The sequence below is a fragment of the Peromyscus maniculatus genome, chromosome 7 (genome assembly GCF_049852395.1).
Source record: "Peromyscus maniculatus bairdii isolate BWxNUB_F1_BW_parent chromosome 7, HU_Pman_BW_mat_3.1, whole genome shotgun sequence".
NCBI classification, from domain to species: domain Eukaryota; kingdom Metazoa; phylum Chordata; class Mammalia; order Rodentia; family Cricetidae; genus Peromyscus; species Peromyscus maniculatus.
Window position 1 is genome coordinate 71304175 of NC_134858.1, and position 20441 is coordinate 71324615.

At 39.8% G+C, this 20441-nt stretch overlaps 1 protein-coding gene across 1 annotated transcript in view; it reads right to left on the reverse strand.

Annotated features, from left to right (window-relative positions):
* Unc13c (unc-13 homolog C) overlaps positions 1–20441 on the reverse strand; it is a 447691-nt gene that overhangs the window by 220427 nt on the left and 206823 nt on the right. Inside the window, exon 10 of the mRNA XM_076576687.1 lies at positions 1242–1411. Coding sequence (XP_076432802.1) covers positions 1242–1411 — 170 coding nt within the window. The remainder of the gene's footprint in view (positions 1–1241; positions 1412–20441) is intronic.

Consider the following 20441-nt stretch of genomic DNA (forward strand, 5'->3'; position numbering starts at 1 on the left):
GTAGCTTTTTTTTTAAGCCAACGTTCTGTACATTATGAACATAAAGTACATTATGAACCTAAGTGGTAAATCTTTGCAGCCCTGGGGCCATGTCAGCTTCAGTTGGGTTCATGATCAGCCAGTCCTCAAAAATTTAATTTACCATTTCCTAGGCTGTCATTAAGAAATATTTGGATGACATCTTTTATGGAAACTGAGATAACTATAAATTTGTACTATTATTAAGCCATCAATAAAGAGCCCATTATTTTTTATTCAAGTAAAAGCCAAATTCAAAATTGTCTTACTCCTGTTTCCAAACAAAAAGTTCATTTAAATGTCATGCTAGCTAAACTTATTATTGATGTCTTCACAGTTGGACCCCATACTAAAGCCATATCAATTCTTCTTGTCTTTGCTAATGAAAGCTTACTTTTACATCACCATTTAAAAGAAATCACAGCTGGGCGGTGGTGGCGCACGCCTTTAATCCCAGCACTCGGGAGGCAGAGCCAGGTGGATCTCTGTGAGTTCGAGGCCAGTCTGGGCTACCAAGTGAGCTCCAGGAAAGGCACAAAGCTATGCAGAGAAACCCTGTCTCGAAAAACCAAAAAAAAAAAAAAAAATCACAACTACATATAAACTACTTTAATTAGTTAATTTATTTTTAATTCATGTGCATGTGTGCATCTGTGTGAATGCATGCCATGCATTTGTGGTTGTCTATGGATGACAGAAGAAGGCATTGCATCCCCCAAGCTAGAGTTACAGGTAGTTGTGAGCCACTTGACTTAGGTTCTGAGTTCTAAACCTGGGTCCTCTGGAAGAGCGGAAAATGCTGTTAATTGATGATTCATTTCTCTAGCCCCCCCCAACTATATTTTTATTGCTAAATTTTCATTAGTAAGCAGAATAAATCAAAAAGCAATCTCAGATTTTCCAAACATTAGACAAGTGTCTTTGAAGATGTATATTATAAATCTAAAATCGAGAGTGGTATAAACTCTTCTCTGAAAAGACATTCAATTGATTCTTTGAGATTTTTTTTATTTTCAACATTTTATAAATTTTATTTTCAACAATGTCTTTCAATAATATAAAATTTTAATCAATAATTACCCTTCATTGCTAATGAAACTAACCCAAGAGGTCAACAGAATGATCTGCAAAGGTATTCCATTTTTAATTATAGGCGAATATAATCTATGTCACAGAAACTCTTGAATTTTAACTCATTTTCAAGTAGGTATAAAAATTATCACCTAAGTTGTACCAGACATCCATCTCGCCACTGAGAGTCCTGACTTCCACAATTGTCTGTCCCAGAAAATCATCTGACTCCTTCTTGAAGTGCTGCTTAACTCTGGATTTTATGTCATCGTCTTCATCCCATACTCGGACCTTGATTCGATCCGTCGAGTTATGACACTCACTGAAAATAAATGGGAACAGGTCAGTGAGTGCTGGCTACGGCTCTAAGGGGCACATGATGTTAGAAACTGACTGTAAGTCCGACCAATTTATAAAGAGATATCCATTGAATTATCAACGAGGAGTCTCCATGACCCCTTCCAGCCATGGGTGTTACAGGTACCCAATGCAGGTAGACGTGAGAAAAGTGTGATACGCTCAACAATAAACAGGCAAAAATTCTGTCGTGTGCCAGCCCATTGCCTGTAGCTGAGACAACAGAGTCAACATGCAGTAATGATCTTGGTTTAGGTATTTCCACTTTTTAAATTTGCAACATTTTCTTTGACAACATAGCCACATCCTAGAAATTCCTCATCTGAGCAGCAAACTAATTTTATTGCCATGGACATTCAGAAAGTGGTTGGAGTATGAAACTGTGGCACAATTACAGGCAGGTACTTTACACACTGATCATTTCAGTGCGGAAGGTTCTGTTCTTTGTGACAAAACGCCTAAGAGAAATTACAGAGAGGGGTGATAAACTTGGGACTGTTGGCTTCCTGATTCCAGTTCATGGTGGGCCCCATTGCTTTGGGCCTGAGGTGAAGCTGAGTATCACTCTGTGGAGGACGTGGAACAGAGGTACTCAGTTAAGAGTAGCTAGGAAGCAGAGGCAGAGAGAATATAGGAAGAAAGAGCACAGGAGAGAGAGTGGGGAGGAGAGGGGAGGGGGAAGGAGAGGGGAAGGGCAAGACCTATGTTCTTAAAGGCTTGACTCCATTGGGTAGTCTTCCAACCAGGCCCCATGTTCTATTAAGAACAGCCCCTTCAGCTATGAGTGCACAAATTGTCTGATGACACTAGTGTTCCCACGATCCAATTGCTTCTCAATAGAGCCACTGGCTGGGGACCATGTCCTCATCTGCCACAGGGTTTCCCTGTGACATGCCTCATAGCCAAACCATAACACCCAGTATATACACAGAATATACAATATACATAGCATGCAGTATACAGAAGAAACTATGAAATCAAGTTTGTTCAGAAGAAAATCCCTCTGACTTGAGAACAGCCTGCAGGTTCTAGTCTGTCACTGATGGTCGCATTTCCTCCATCTCCTTTTGTTGACAAAAGCTACCCAATATTACCCAAAGCTGTGCTACCAGGTCTTTTCTGGCTCTATTTTGTACACTCTCCCATGCTTCTCTGTCTCTGATTAACCATTCTTTGAGAATCAGCTAGTCACTTGCTGTGTATCACTTTCCCTAAGGCTCATTAAATCAGGTAGCAGGTTTAATCCCATGCTCCCTGACTCTCAGTGTCCATCCCCTCTGGTATAGGAATCTTTAACCTGGGGTTTATAGGAGAGTTCTGGACATCCCTGAACTTGCATCTGAAAACCAAATGAAACTATTTCAATTTACTCCCTCCCCAGTTTTACATACAGACAACAAATCACAGCAGTATTTTGTCAGTAATAAAGTGACAATTTTATATATAACATTTGGAGTGTAAGGAAACTTAAAATATTACTTCACTTTATACTATACTAAAACTATATTTCAATATAATTGATCTACTTTTCTGTTTCCATATTTTATTTAATGCATTAAACATCTGCTTAATTTAGGAAGGCTTCCATGTCTCTACTGGACTGCAAAGTGAGCTCAAGGGGCAACATTTACTTAACAATTTCTGACAGTGTCACGTGCTTCCCATCAGCCTTTGAGACAAAACCAGACAGTGCAAATAAGAGTAACATTTGGGGTATGACATGCCTGTGTGCAAACTGTAGCTCACGATTTCGACTCCATGTAGGAGATTTCAGATCAGAATACTGCAGTAATAACTGGGACACTGGGATTGCTATAAACTTTGAGGCGTGATTAATGTTTGGTTTTCTAGGCCAGAGATTAAGATGCCCATCATAGGCAGGATAGTGTATATGAATTAAAATCATTCATTGGTAACTAGCTCAGCTTAGTTCCTAACTCTTTTGCATAAAAATATTGTCATTTGCATATTTTATTATGTAATATCTTAGCAAGTTGTAGGTTAGCTGCTAATCTAGGAAGTTTTTTTTGTTTTTGTTTGCTTCTTTGTTTATTTTTTTTGTAGCTGCTGCTCAGAACTTTACTAAAGAAAAATTCTCTTAAACTTTGAGAAATTACATCGCCCACATGAAGAGCATTCAACACAGAGGCATGCACCTGCAGCCTCAGTACATGAGGAGTCTGGACAAGAAGACTGTGAATTCAAGGCCAGTGGCTTAGTCTATATAGGAAGAAGACCCTGTTTAAAAACATAAAAATAAATAAATTAATAGAAAGAAAGGACCCGGGGAGATGGCTGACTCAGCAGTTAAGAACACTTGCAGCTCTTATAGAGGACCAAGTTCGATTCCTAGCTCCTACATGGCAACTCACAGTTGTGCAGTTTTGGGAATTATGCTGCCCTTTTCTGGCCTCTGTGGGCATTTCACTTGCATGGTCAACATGCAGACAAATACTCATACACACACACAAGAAAAAAATAAAAATAATAAAGAAAAAAAGAAGGTAGATAATCCCCCCAAACAAACCACCTGTCCAATATTTGAATCAAATAATTGTGTCTGTTTGCATTTGAATTACCCACATTTTTGTTAAGTCTAATAAGAGGCTGAGAAGCAATCCACACTTGCTTCAGGAGTGTGGATTGTGGAGTGATGACATCAGAGTTCCTCCTTTCTAAAATATAAAATAACCCTCTCATTTGTTCTTTATATTACAACTGTAACATTTCCCTTTTTTTATTTAAAAGTTTTCTTTTTCCATTTTACATACCAATCACAGTTCCCCCTCCCTCTCCTCCTCCTACTCATTCCCCACCTTCCCCCCAACCCAGCCCCTCATCCACTCCTCAGTGAGGATAAGGCCTCCCATGGTGAGTCAACAAAGTCTGGAATACCAAGTTGAGGCAGGACTAACCCCCTCCCCCCTGTAGCAAGGCTGAGCAAGGTATCCCTTTATAGGGAATGGACTCCAAAAAGTCAGTTCATGCACTAGGGATAAATCCTGGTCCAGTGGCCCCACATAATGCCCAAGCCACACAACTGTCACCCACATTCAGATGGCCTAGTTCTGTCCCATGCAGGTTCTCCACCTGTCAGTCCAGAGTCAGTGAGCTCCAACTACCTCAGGTCTGCTGTCTCTGTGGGTTTCCCCTTCATTATCCTGACCCCTTTGCTCATATAATCCCTCCTCCCTCTTTTTGACTGGACTCCAAGAACTCTACCCAGTGCTTAGCTGTGGATCTCTGCATCTGCTTCCAGCAGTTACTGGATGAAGGTTCTAAGACCCTAAGACAGACATGCAAGGATCTCCCTAGGAACAGGAAGTAGATAAGATCTCCTAAGCACATTGAGATTTTTCGGGGGGGGGGGAGATAAGGGGAGGTAGCAAGAGAACATGAGGGAACAGGATGGTCCAGTTGGGGGAGGGACAGAAAGGGAGAGCAGGGAAAGAGATATCTTGATAGAGGGGGCCGTTATGGGTTTAGGGGAAAATCTGGTGCTAGGGAAATTCCCAAGAACCCATAAGGAGGACCCCAGCTAAGACTCCAAGCAATAGTGGAGAGGGTCCCTGAACTGGCCTTCCCCTGTAATCAGATTGATGACTACCCTAATCGTCATTTTACTTACTTTTATACATATATATCAATATGTAGATTAAACTATATGCTAATTTAGGTGTACAATGGATAATTGCATATGAAAATGGTTTATTGATTTTTAACAGGGTTGAGAACTAACTAACTTCCTATCTGACTCAAGTTCTCTGAATCTTTTATCTACAAACTGACAGTGATAGAACCCACATTAGCAGGTATTTATAGAAATACTGAGCTGGGCAGTGGTGGCACACACCTTTAATCCCAGCACTCGGGAGGCAGAGTCAGGTGGATCTCTGTGAGTTCGAGGCCAGCCTGGGCTACAGAGTGAGTTCCAGGAAAGGCACAAAGCTACACAGAGAAACCCTGTGTTGAAAAAACAACAACAAAAGCAAAACAAACCAAAACCAAAAAAAAAAAAAAATACTAAGAAAATATTTTATAACTATTACCAGAGTGCTAGACAGGGTTTGATTCATATTGACTATTATATAATATATGACTCCATAATTTATTTTTAATTTAGAACCTGTTGTTCAAAAATGTGTATTTGAAAATCTCCAGCAATAATTTTCAATAAATATTCTCTAAATCTATGAAGTTTCACCAAAGTGAAATCCCTTTAGAATATCTTAAGTAAACATAATTTTTATCATTCTTAGAAATGTGTACATAAAAATATAGGCTTGAGAAGTATTTGTTAATAAAATGTGGCAGAGATGGTGGGAAGGGAAAATAAACCCACTTCCCTGTGTTGATGGCAGGTAGCAGAGCTCTGTATCAACCCAGGAGGACAGTGCTGAGACCCGGAGTCCTTGCCTGGATGGCTATCTGGATGGCAATATCTGGCTATTTGCTCAAAATTCATATTAAAATTTTTAAGATGTTAATGCCTTTGCTATCCATAGGTAAATGTTTATATGGTAAAAAGAAAACATGGAGACCAAAGTGTCTGCATGAGTCACAGAAAATGATCCAAATGTAGGAAAAATGCTAGTTATGATGTCATAAACTTCACACTGACACCATCGCAAAAGCATACAAATGTCCCCTTTGTCACTTTCTGATAATACACATCACTGGAATCCTTGTCAGCCCCTGGAAATGGAGATTTGAGATTTTTCACTTGTAAACAGTAGGTGCAGTAAACAGGAATCTGTAGATAATGGAGACTGGTAAATGTTTCTGTACTCTATTCCTTCACAAGTTACACTATCCAGTCTCATTCCTTCAGAGGTTTTAGCTTTTGTTACAAAAGTATAGCAAGATTTTTTCAACCATTAAAGATATGAAAAAATACTAGTCCACAGAAACAGAAGTATCAATTATATATAGATGTCAATATATTACAATGTATATTACTATACAACTAATGCATGAGCACATATGCACTATAATCACATATGAGTGTACATATATATTAATGTTGCAAGATTAAGAAGAGACACTACCTTCATTAGACTTTCAATTTCTAACAATTTTTTTTGGGGGGGGGAGCAGTGTTCCAGGTTGGAAGCATAGTCACTAAATGACTGCCCACATCTTCACTGGGAAGTCTCTTTATTCTTTGCCTTGAAGATTTTGCTTTTGTTATGACATCAAGCTCAAAATACTCTCAACCCACACATTCATCTATCCACCCAGCCAGATCCTTATTAGTCAGTAGTTTTCCATCTATTAATGTGACAGACACAGTTGGGACTTAGTGAGATTAGATAATCCACCCAAACACACTGTCCCTTCTTTAACACCAAGGCAAACACTGTGATATCAATGGATACTTAGTAAATAAAAGGAATCAGCGAGGAGCCTCTTATAACTACACTCATGATTCTGCAGAGGACAGCCAGGGTCTCTGCACTTCTCAATGATTCTATTTCTCTATTGCGTTCATAAGTGAGAAGTAGTTTAGATTTACAGAGACGCTACGATGTTCACAGAGAGCTCATGTATGGTCCTTCTCACAATCTCTCATTCTACATCCTACATCACAAACATTTTAAAAGCTAGCACATGTCCCATGTTTCTTATTTTTCTCGTTGGTCAGTATTACACCTCTTCTTTTCTGAGATCTATCTCATCTTTTATAAATATTATTTTTTTTTGCAACTGACTTGAACCTTTTGTTTCACACTTAAGATTTCTGGGTTTATCCTTCATTTTTTTTTAGTCAGTCAAAAACTTCTAATGTTATATAGCTGGTCTCCATTTATTATTTATTATGTTATTATAGTATTATACTGGGCTAGATAAGGCCACTTTCATGCAAGTGTATATAATGTATATTGAGCACATTGCCCATGCTACCTTCCCCTTTGTCCCATGCCCCTCCCACTTGTTCCCCTAAATAGTTTCACTTCTTCCTTCATGTCATAGACACATCTATCTATGTAGCTATCCAGAATCTAGAACACGACTCATGAGAGAAAACATGCAGTTAGAACAGCTATTCTGAAGTCGTGGAGTTTCCCATTGGATTTTACACTTTCACTATCAATTACATACACAAATCAGTGAAAGGATTAAAACCTGATAAACAATTAGCTTTTTATCATGTTTTATGACTCATGTGTTCATTCCACAGTGGTAATGTTAAAGCATGAAGGAGCTACAGGTAATAAACCTAAAATATGTAGTTAGCTTTGTGCAAGAGATGGCAGGGCAAAGTCTGAAGATTTTAATCACCACACGATAGAAAGGCAGGGCGTTTCGAGGCATTGGAGTAGAACAGCTGCTCAACTGTGCTTGGTGTACTGATGAAGTACAAAGCCGACCAACTGAGGCATATGTGAAATAATTTAAAATTTGTGTGTGTGTGTATATAAATAAAATTTCACTTTCAAATATGTGTTATAATGGATTTACATTCACATCAGAGCCAACCAGATCATGGGCCAAGGTACAAGGGCTAGGCTGACACAGGCTCCCCCTCCCTGCATCCTACCTCTCCCTCGGGTAACTTGGCTGAGAACATTGCAATATGGAATACCGAGACTAAAGAAAGCCAGCTGTTCAGTTATCCGTAGGTGTGTATGTGTAAGAACAGATGCTTCTAAGCACAACTCCAGAGATCAAGTGCTGTCCCGGGATGCTTTTAGCATCCTCCTTTCCCCAGTTCCCCTAAGTCTCCCACTGACAGTGATGGAGTGGTGAGTGGCGAAGATTAGATTAAAGGTGATGCATTTTCTTCTTTCCCTGAGGCTGCTGAGCATTTGGTAGAGGGAGAGGAATTAAAGACAGTGGATTCAATAGCTAAGAGGTACAATTTCTAGGCTTATGTAGTTACTTACTCATAAAATCATTTTGGAGCCCATTTCCTGGAAGCCTGGTAAAATTTCCAGGAAATAGAACTGTCAAATATGTCTCCGGTTTGTCTGACTTGGGCTGCACTTAAAATGATCTTGAGTCGCTGAATGCACAGCAACAGGAAGGCCACACGCCTATACTTTCTGGAATGACCCCTTTTCTTTCGCTATCACTGGATAAAATACAATCCTGTTCAAAGGAGCAGAGTCTAAACGGAATACCCCATGATCTGGATTCACCAAGAAAAAAATGCCAAGGCTGCTGAATTGATTGACTAAGAAACCTCTTCAGATACACAATGGAGAAGGCATGCGTATATTTGTTTTCTAGAATTATTTATTTGCTGTGAACTAACAAGCCTGGTTATTCCCACTCTTCCTTTTTACTTAGTGGAAAGGTTTGAGTTGTTTTCCCTTCTTACTCTACAGATACTGACTGGGAGTGTGGGAGGAAGATTTGTTCTTAATTTAGGTCACAAGATGAACAAAGAACCGGACTAGATGCTTATGGAAAGGAGAAAAGGGTTACCAAGACTGGACCTGGAAATAAATACAACAAAGTGGATTTCACATTGAGATGAGGTCTTGGACAAGAGAGAAGATGCATCCATGTCACTCAGTAAGCCTGGGAGCAGGAGAGTTGAATATGGACACTGAATATTCAGAGATGGGCGAAACAGAGGCTGTCTGCTTATACAGTGCCCTCCTTTCCTAACTTTTCTCATTTTCTGCCCCTGTCCCTACCCTGCAACTCTGGAGAGATGTCTCCCACACCTTTGAAGTTGACCTAGAAACAGCACTCCTCTGTGGCTGCCTCCTCTACTTTCCCATGTCATTCCCAGGTCGTAAGTACGAGCTAACTTTGCAAAGACTTGAAAACAGCACAATGAGAAAAACTGAGCTGGGTCAATCAAATTTCTATATTATCCCTAAAGGGGATATATCTGGAATTTTTGTTGAAATCAACTTAGTTTTTAAACGAGGTTCTCATGTATCCCAGGCTTGCTTCCAATTCACTATTGTAATGCACATTACGTTGATAAATTTTCCTGTGCTGTTTTAGCTTAATGAAAAGCTGACTATGGGAGGAAATGTACCCATCTCCACTTGAGACCCAAGTATGTTCATGTCAAGTATCCTTCAAAGACCCTGTCACGGGCCAGGTTGGCCCCATGGCTCTGTAATGGGGGACATAAAACAGTAGAACAGCTCAAGAGTAAAGCCATTAGAGCTTTGAGAGCAGCTGGAAGGTGAAGCATTTCTAACAGAGGTTACTACTGTTTATCCCACAGTGTGAAAATGCCTGCCTAGGGAAGGAGAAGGTGGGAGCTCTGAACTTGGAACTCCAGTGTGACTACTTCAATAACTCATTTCTGCTGGATGAGTATGGTCCCCAATTTATGATGTAATTTCTACCTGCTGCTATTTGCTCTTTTGCTTGGAAGCCCCATCTGAGGGGACCCTCTGTTTCACCTTGGGACTGTAGATTGGAACTCCAGCGGGCTGCTTCCCAAGCTGATTTTCTGCAGTATGTTTCTAAGCCCTGATGTGAGGGTATGGCCCTTTGTTTACTCTCCCAGGCTGCTGCATCACCCCTGCCGGGAGGTTTGAGTTCTCGGTTTGATGCTGTGCTGTCTATTTACTGCTCTTCCGTTGCTCACTGTTTATTCTTTCACTTTGCCTGCTGGTAGACCCTGTTTGTAGACGTAATAGACTCAAACCTTCCAAAGCGGAAGCACGGCTATCATAGGTCATTCTCTGGCCGTACAAAGCAGTTATGCGTCGGAGTATGACCTTCTGAGCATCCTTCCTCCCCTGCCGCTCGCCGGTGCTAAGGCAGCAGGTGTGACCAATGACACCAGTTCATGCAGTGCTGAAAACTGAACCCAGGGCTTTGGGTACCAGATGAGCTCTCTGCCAACTGAGCTACCCAGCCGCACTTCTTTCTTTTTTGACTAAGCCACCAGGGAAGCTTGATGTGAAAAACCAAGCCTGATTCTAATTTAGGCTTTGGAAAACATCGAAACCACCATTTGCCAACACATTCCCCACCCAGGATTCAGTCAGAAATTCTAACTGAATAAGGTATCAAAAGATTAACAATACAAAAGCCTAGGGAACTGATTTGTTTACTAATATCTTAAATGATTTAAGATAAATTAATGAACTGTTTATATTTCTTATGTTTGGTGTAGTCTGTAGAGTTCTCTACTTATGATCTGATTCATCAGTTTGAATCTCAAAGGTTTACTTTTATGAGAAATAAGGATACATAATGAAAAGAAATGGAAACAAGAAAAATATCATATACAAGAGAAAAAACACCTTCCACATGGAACAAAATGGGGAACACGATTTTAATAAACCTGAACCTTTGCAGCCATTTACAATCTGCCTAAGTAGCTAGCCAGAGCTTCTGGCCTATTTTTCAGTTTATGGATTTGGCTCTTTTTAGCAAGAGAAAATAAGATATTTTGTTGCAAAAACTTTTTATTAAAAGTAAGCCAAGTACTGCTACAATGGAGAGATTTGCTCTGTAGTTTTCCTTTAGTGAAAAATTCCCTCCCTAAAGAATGAGGTAAATTTCCAGCTTTACATGGTTTCATTGTTAAGGGAAGGGCTGGCGTTGTTCTTGAGGACATAATGCGTTTTATACCTTGTCAAATTAAACACACACACACACACACACACACACACACACACACACACACACACCACTCCCACCCCAATACCACCCCCACACCATATACACACACCATATGTGTATCACACATAACTCTACTGCCCACCCCCCAACTCCCTCCTACCACATGTACACTACCCCTCACAGCACTCACACCACCCCCACCACACACATCCCAACCCCCCATATCCCCCATATATCACATACACACATATACCATCTCCAATACATACTCATACACATACATACACACACACACACACACACACACACACACACACACACCACTGCCCCCATACACACCACCCACACATTTATTTTCTTGACAGGTGTTAGGGTCACTATTGCTTTGATGAAATACTATGACCAAAAAGCGAGTTGAAGAATTTATTTGACTTACATTTCTGTATTGTAGTCCATCATTGAAGGAAGCCAGAGCAGGAACTCAAACAAGGCAGAAACCTCGGAGTCAGGAGCTGATGCAGAAGCCACGAAAGGATGCTGCTTACTGCCTTGCTCATCTTAGCTTGTTTAGCCTGCTTCCTTAATAGAACCCAGGACCACCAGCCCAGGGATGGCACCACCCATAATGAGTTGGGCCTTTCTCCATCAGTCACTAAGTAAGAAAGTATCCTACAGCTGGATCTTAGGGAGGCATTTTCTCAGTTGAGGCTCCCTGGAGCTTGTGTCAAACTGACATAAAACTAGCTGGGACAACACAATTATCGTTTGTGTTCTCTTAGTTTGAATTCATAGGTACTATGATACCTTGAAGCTAATCACGAGGTGAACAATTGTGTTTTGGTAGCCATCCAAAATGACTAATTTATTTATAATTATTTATTACTATTTTGTAAATAGTTCTATTGAAAGTATTTTTTAGATTTGGTGTGCGATGTAACATTCAAATATATATCTCTCATGACTACACCAAAAAGCAAAAAAAAACCAAAACAAAACATTCTTTTAACCCACATTAGCAGAGGTTATCCTATTCTGAGAGGCCTTCTCTACTTAAGAGATGTCATGATATCAGTAAAACCTGATTGCCCAGTGGCTGTGTTCCTGCTCAGTCTCGTCCCTCAATCCCTGCTTGTTAAGAACCATCTGTAAGCAGATGTTGAAATAGAAGCTTCTCTGGCAGATGAGGCAGAACTGGCCCTCCTCCTACCCATGCCCCACTCACCAAATATTTCAGAGAAGAGGCACTAGCCAGCCAAGTCCCCATTAAAAATCATGCTCGTGGAGAATTTGCAGACTCCCTAGCTACATATTTTGGTTTACCAAACAAGATTCTGTCACAGTTTAGCTATCAGGACCCAGTAGAAGATATATTAATGAGAGATAGGTTACACAGAAATGGGCCAATGTATCTCTCTCTATATCTGCATTGAAATAAATTGTATGCTTCTATCAAAATATAGTTAGAAGAATTACTGAAGATTCTTGGGTTATTCGTCATCATTTTCTGCTGTAGTAATTGCACTTGAAGATATCCTCTAGAGATTGTAAGCAATCTCACTTCAATCCAGGCTGGACAGAAGGGCAGGGACAGAAAATTCTCCAGGCAGGAATGTGCTGTAAGAGCCATACTGAGGCTACCTTTCAATAAGTAATTACATTCTCAAGTTTCAGCCACATTCCCTGAACTCAAACTCATGTGTTGGAAATAGGATGAGAGACTCAGCTTCTCCACTTCCTCTTGGTGCGTTACTGTGAGTTATGAAACTTACTGTCATTCAAATGTTAGTTTCTTGTTTGCTATTGAATTAACACCTCTCATCTTGCTATATCTGAATTCTTTAAAATTACTAAGTGGAAAGACAAACTCCTAAGTTCAAAATTCAGTGGCAATGCAGTGAAACACTGCCTGTATTTTTTTTTTTTTTTTTTTTTTTTTGCTTGCTTGTTTGTTTTTGAGTCAGAATTTCACTTTACAACCCTGGCTGGCCTCCACCTTGGCATCCTTCTGCCTCAGCCTCCTTTCAGCCCATCCCACTAGAGTGTATAATTTTAGGACTGAGCCACCATGCTGTGCTCCCACCTTCACTAAAGAGGAACATTTAATTACAAGACTTAGAACAGTCCCCAGAATTTTATGCTTAAGTTTCATCAAACTTTGGAAACTGTAAATTCATTGCATAAAATACTGGTATAGAAGCTGATGAAAATTAAAACAAGAAATCTTACCACTGTGACTATAAAATTGTGTTTATCTTTCCCACCCTACGCCCTTATGCCATCCACATTTTTACATGTCTATCACAGGCATCTCCCTTTCTACTTACATGTCAAGTGTATTCTGTTATTCTGCCCTCTGCTTCCCCTTTCATAATCTACACCAATAATCATGTCCACATAAATGCACACACGTAAAAATTTAAAGCTAGGACCTTATATCCCAGAGAACATGTGGCATTTATCTTTCTTAGTCTGTGTGACCTCACTTAATATAATAATTTCCAAATCCACCCATTTTCCTGTAAAGTTCATTTTTCCTTTAAGGCTGGGTAAAACTCCATTGTGTATGTTCAGCATATTATCCGTTTGTCTGTTGATGGACATCTCAGCTGCTTCGGTTTCCTTGTTCTGGTGAATGGTGCAGCAATAAACACCAATGTGTAAATCTCTCTCTGGAGGATATGGAGTCCTTTGAATATATATCCAAGAGTGTTGTAGCTGTAGTTCTGTTTTTAATTTTGAGAAATCCACCTACTTATCTCCATAATAGTTTACACTTCCACCAGCAGGGCTCTTCTTCCCCCATATCCTCACAAGCACATATCTCCTGTCTCCTGGATGGTAGCCATCCTGACTGGGGTAAGATGGAATCTCATTTTAGTGAAATTTTAATGAGTACTTTAAATATCCATTTCCCTAATTGCTAAGGCTGTTGAATACCATTTATATGTATTTATTGGGTATTTGTGTTTTTTTCTTTTGAGAACTCTTTTCTGACTATTAGTTCAATTATTAATTGGCATTTTGGGGTTTTTTGAATTTAATTTTTGTAGTTCTTAATATATTCTAGATTTTTTAACTGTCTGAAGCATAGCAGACAGTTTTCTTCTACTATGTGGTCTGTCTCCTTGCTCTGTTGATGGTTTCGTTCAATGTGCAGAAGCTTGTTAATTTCATAGGATCCTATTTGACAATCCTTAGGTTTATTTCCTGTGTTACTGGAGTCCTGTTCAGACAGCTCTCATCTATGTCTCTCCAGTAAAGCCTTTTCCCTATGTTCTCCTCCAGCCGTTTCAGCCTGGCTCTGCCTCCCAAGTGCTGGGATTAAAGGCGTGTGCCACCATCGCCCAGCACATTTCAGGTTAAAATCAAGACCTTTGACCCATCTTGAACTGATTTTTTTTCCCCCAGGGTGAAAGATATGGCTCTAATCTCATCCTCCTGCAGGTGGCTATCCAGTTTTGCTGGTACATCTGTTGAACAGGTGACATTTTAAAAAAAATCAGTAAACAATTTTGGACCCTTTCGTAAAAACTAGGAGGCTATAGTTGCCATATGTTATGTTCTTTTGGTATACATGTCTGTTTCTGTGCAGGAGTTCTTGAAAGGAGAAGCAGAAGCCAAGGGGTGACTCTGACATCGATGGGAAGAAGGCTCAATAGTCACATATCACCGACCCCAAAGGCAAAGTGGACCTTTATAACATATATCCAGCCCCCCAAACTCCCTTCTAACCCTCAGAATTAGACTTCATGTACCTTGAACCTTCCATGAATTCTGTATCTAATGCTTTCTCCTCAGGTACTAGTGTGGCAGAGTATGCTGTCCTGGAGTAAGTAATATTCAAAATCAAATAATTCTAAAATACAAACAATGAAATCTTTATTTTTAATTTTTAAAAAAAATCAATATTTACATCATGTGTGCCTGTGGATGGGTCTGTGCATATGAAAGCAGGTGCCTGCAGGAGCCAGAAGAGGACCTCAGGTCCCAGGAGCTAGAGTTACAGGTAGTTTTCAGCCATTGTGTGTGCATACTTGAAACCAAACCTGGATCTTCTTCAAGGGCAGCATGTTCTCTTGAGTGCTGAGCCATGTCTCTAGCCCCAGAACTGCTGAGAGAAAGCTATCTTACAATGTGGAAGTGTAGTGATGATTTCTTATTTTTAAATGTAGTGTGTTTTACTTGTAGACATTTCATATGTCACTCAGTCTGTAGAGCCCTCATCCTGTAGGGCTGCATTTCCCAGTGACACTGTAGCCTGGTGGTCACTGAGAGAACACAAGTCACCAAAGGAAGCCTTTCTCAGAATGGATACCTCCTGTAAGCAATGCATGGCTGTAAGTGTTTTTTTTTTTCTTTTTTTTATGTTTTTTTTTTCAAGACAGGGTTTCTTTGTGTAGCTTTGCATCTTTCTTGGAATTCACTTGGTAGCCCAAGCTGGCCTCGAACTCAAAGGGATCCACCTGGCTCTGCCTCCCTAGTGTTGGGATTAAAGGCGTGTGCCACCACTGCCCAGCTGCATGGCTGTAAGTTAATTTATACTTGAGTATATATGTGATTATATACATATTTATGTAAGTATAGACCCCTACGAATGAAAATATATGAAATCATTCACATACATGTGTGACAAGATATATATATATATATATATATATATATATATATATATATATGTGTGTGTGTGTGTGTGTGTGTGTGTGTGTGTGCATAAAAGATAGATATATATGCATATATTTGTATGATAATGAATTTGACTGAAGTAGGGGTAACTAGATGTTTATACTGGTTACTTTAGTTTTATCTAAAAAGCAGCATATAATACATTATTAAGAGTTAGTTCAGACCTTCTCTAAGAATCACATGTGTATGTGTGTTTTTCTGTGTTTGTAGGTCTGTGTCTGTCTGTGGGAGTTTTCATGTCTCTGTGTGACTGTGTGTCTGTGTGAGTGTGTCTGCATCTGCATTTCTGTGCATGTCTGTGCCCATGAATTTGGGTGTATGACACAGAATATCACTGGGGAAATATAGCCACCATACGTGATGACTGTAAGCCTCTGCTGAGTCAATGTGTGAGCCTCTGCCAGCCTTCTGTCTCACTGGGAGCGTTCATGTTCAGACTTTCTCTTGTTGCTGAGTTTCATGAATCCTCTGAGAAGCAGTTAGCTTCCAGGAAAGGATGCTACTTCTAAGAAAATGTCAGGTATGGATTAAATTTAGTTTGTCTTAGTAAGTTTTGTTCCCACAACTTGGCTGTTTTATAACTTAGCTTAGCCTTATTGTTGAAGTGGAAGATCGAAAGTGAAGAATGGTAGGTGAGCTTTTGAAAGTATGTGGGATTCATCATTTTATGTAAATTCAGAACCCAAGTGCCTTCTAGAGACAGAAAAGCCATAGCAGCAGGGAAGCTTTCTCTTTTGGCTTCAGGCAGTAAGGTCTTCTCATTTTTCTTTCATTTTTTAAAGGTTTACTTTATCTATCTGTCTATCTGTCTATCTGTCTATCTATCTATCTATCTATCTATCTATCTATCTATCTATCTATCTATCTATCCATCCATCCATCCATCCATCCATCCATCCATCCATCCATCCATCCATCCATCCATCCACCCACCCACCCACGCACCTATCTATCTATCTATCTATCTATCTATCTATCTATCTATCTATCTATCTATCTATCTATCTATAGTGTGTGTGTGTGTGTGTGTGTGTGTGTGTGTGTGTGTGTGTGTGTGTGTGTTTCTCATGAGTGAAGTGGTTGAGGAGACCAGAAGGAGGTATCAGATCATCTAGGTCTAGAGCTACTGACATCGTGAGCCACCCATGTGGGGTACTAGGAACTGATGTCTGGTCCCTTGCAAGAGCAACAAACACTCTTAACTCTTTAACCATCCCTCCAGCTCCCTCTGCTCTTTCTTTGTTGAAGACTTTGTATCAAGGCCTTGACCTTCTCTACAATGGGAATGTAGACTTCAATACTGAGCTCTTTCTTTTATTATCTGATGAGTTCTGCTTTGCTCGGTGGACTCCCTAGATTCCCACTCACTTGGTATGCACAAGGAGACTAAAATTGAGCTTTCCATGTGAGCATGGCCCAAACCATAATTTCTATACCCCTGATTTATGGCTTGGAGCCTACCACAAAAGGAATATCATGTGCATGAGGGTGGGAGTATATTGAGACCACTGTAGTTCAGGACATTGAGTCCAGACAGTTTAATTTAACAACTGTTTCTTGGTATACAATTGCATTTTATGAATCCTCTTTAACTGGAACATGAGTGGTAAAAAGAAAAGGGATGCCTTTTATTCCTTTGTTATCTCGGAGCAGGAGGAAGGGTTGCTTGTCTGATTATGAGAACCCAATTAAAGAAGAAAAGATAATGCATGAATAAATGTATCAGAATGTGATAATTCCTTCAAGACTCGCCCAATTCCAGAAAACAGTCCAGGGAATTTAACACTAGAGATTTCTCACACTATGAGAAAATGGCTGAAGCCAAATGAATGAATAAAGGACCCCAAAATGAGCAGAGTAAGAAACTTGCTTCTCTTCAACACCTCTCTTGGAAGGATGGAGACAGGAGCAGGGTCAGAGCCAGGGGGAGGAGCTGAAAAGTTTGAGTTAAAATTACAAGTGGGGCTCCAGCCACAAGGGAATCCAAACTTTGCTGGTGCTGTTCTTTGAGACAGAAAAGAAAAGTAAGGAATACTTAGCTTTTGCTTCTGGGTTCCTTCCTTGAATTCTTGCCCTGGTTTTCTTCTCGATGGACTGTTAGCTGAAATAAAACCCTTTCCTCCCCAAGTAGCTCCTGGCCAGTGTTTTCCAACAGCAGCAGAAAACAAAGAGCCCCCCACCCCCACCCCACGACCGTTTATTATCAATTCATCTGCTGGTGGACATCTAGGTCTTTTCATTACTAATGTTCTATCACATGCATGTGTCTTAACTGGTTTATGTCAGCCTTCATGTACAGTTAAGTGGCAAAAAGTGTTTTAGTTAAGTTGTTCTGAGTGAATTTTATAGGATGAATATACCATACATTAATTATTAACCTGTAAGTATCCACAAATACATTTACCCATGCTAAGATATCCTCCAAAAATCAAACATGTGTTCACCCTCATGCATACTCTCTATTTCTTTATTCTCTAATAATAAGAATAATCACACTTTAATCTTTTAAATCCTCATTTTTATACTATATTGATGCTTTAGGGAACATATCCATCATTTATGAAGGTATATACATATATATACATATGTATACATAAGTATATATGTACATCTACATACATATATATGTGTGTTATATTTATATGAGACTTTCCATTTTTTTCCATCCAGTGCATTTAAAACAACAACAACAACAACAACCACCTCCTCATAAAATCTCTCATCTCTTGGCAGCTTTGAATATTTCCTACCACAGAAAAATAGTCAAATAGCTATAATTCACCTCTTGGAATAACATTCAGTTCTGTAGCCACCTAACTTTCCTTTCTCTTCGACTCTCCCCCAATGTCTTTGCTAGGAAGGGAAGGTGCCGTCTTCCCAAGAAACCCTGAAGAGACAGTGGGAACCTTAGTAGCAAGTGACAACTGTGCATCTCCTTTATATGGACACAGAACTATATATGGACAACTGTGCAGACTCACTATGGACGCAGAACCTGACGCAGCAGAGGCAATCATGAAGGTAAACACTGTTAGCTAACATCTCCTTCTTCCCAAACATCAGTGGCACTGGGACACAGACACTGGCTTAGAGAATGGTTCACACTAATCACCAAGGAACTGTAAAATACAAACCTTAGGAAATGTATTCCAATTACTTTTCTACTTAAATGTAAGCTTTAAACAATTATCTGGAACAGAGCAATTCTGTTTCAGAATTCGTAAGCAGCATTGTTGGTTAGGCTTCAGTTCTCTCTAGACAAATGCAGAGTATAATGCAAAATGATAACAGACAATACAAAACCAAACAACAAAATTCCAAGCCCTTGTACAGATGGTGTAAAACACTCAACAAAATCTGACAGTGTGGCATTGGCATCTGTCTGCAATGCTTCTCCTTATTATCAAAATGCAAAATTAAGTTCTAAGAAACTAGAATTTAACACATATACACACACACACTCATACATATACACACACACTCATGTATATGCACACTCATACACAGGCACACACACACACACTCATATACTAAGACACTCATACGCAGACACACACAGACACACAGACAGACAGACACATACATACACACACACACACACACACACACCTACCTATATGATTACAAACATATGAGTTGGAAACTTCTTATATTCTTGTTTTAACAGATTCCAGCCTTCTGCAGGTTTTGGAATGAAAACAAAACCCAATTTGACTGAATATAGATACAACTCATTTTAAAAGCTTACAACAAATACCATGTTGGAGATGATTAAAAGACTGGTGAGTCAGGTAAATTCATTTCCATTAGAGATAGGACTTTGGGTTGAGTCATTTCAAATTGCCTTTTTTGTAGCTGTAAGAGGTCAGGCATTAGCAATTTTATACACTTTCACTTGCATAAATTCAAGTCAGAGGACTAACTTTCCCTGACTGGTCACTGGCCACTGGCTGTACATAGGGTCGACACTAGCTTAGCCTGGACCTCTGAAATCCACAGGAAAGCCGGTTCAACATCACCAGCCCTTTGTTTTTCTAAAAATCATTCTTTCTGTCAACAACTTTACTGCTGAGTTATAAACAGATTTTAGTTAAAAACATATAATTTCATTTCAATCTTTATAGCTGAATAATAGCTGAAAACATCACTGAAGTATTTGTCTTAGTTCCTCTTTAGAATTGAACAAGGTAGGGCTAGCAAGCTGGGTCAATGACTTAAGGCACCTGCTGCCAAGGCTGATGACCTGAGTCTGATCCCAGGGACCCACACAGTAGAAGCTGGCCTCTGCCATCCACATGCCCATGCTTGCACCCACCCACTTCCTCTAAAAAATAAATAAATGTAATAAAAAAGGACAAAGTGCCAGGGAATGGTGGCACACGCCTTTAATCCCAGCTCTCAGGAGGTCGAGTTAGGCAAATCTCTGTGAGTTAGAGGCCAGCCTGAGTGAATTCTAGGACATCCTGGGCTATGAAGAGAACCCCTGTCTTAAAAAGCCAACAAAACAAAACAAGCAAACAAAAAAAGATGAAGTATGCTATAAATAAGCAACAACTTAGCAGTTAAAGCCTGCTTTAAACAATTGAAAACATGGCCTGTCAGGGGCCATGTGAGGGGACCAACAGGCAGCATTGGAACTCATGGAGTGAGACAGAGAGGCAAAGTCCTGAGGACTATGTGTCCTGAGGACCTCATGCTGTTACTGAGCACAGCTCTGATTGCTGCCTTCATGCTCACCACATCCCTCATAATCTGTGAGTTAT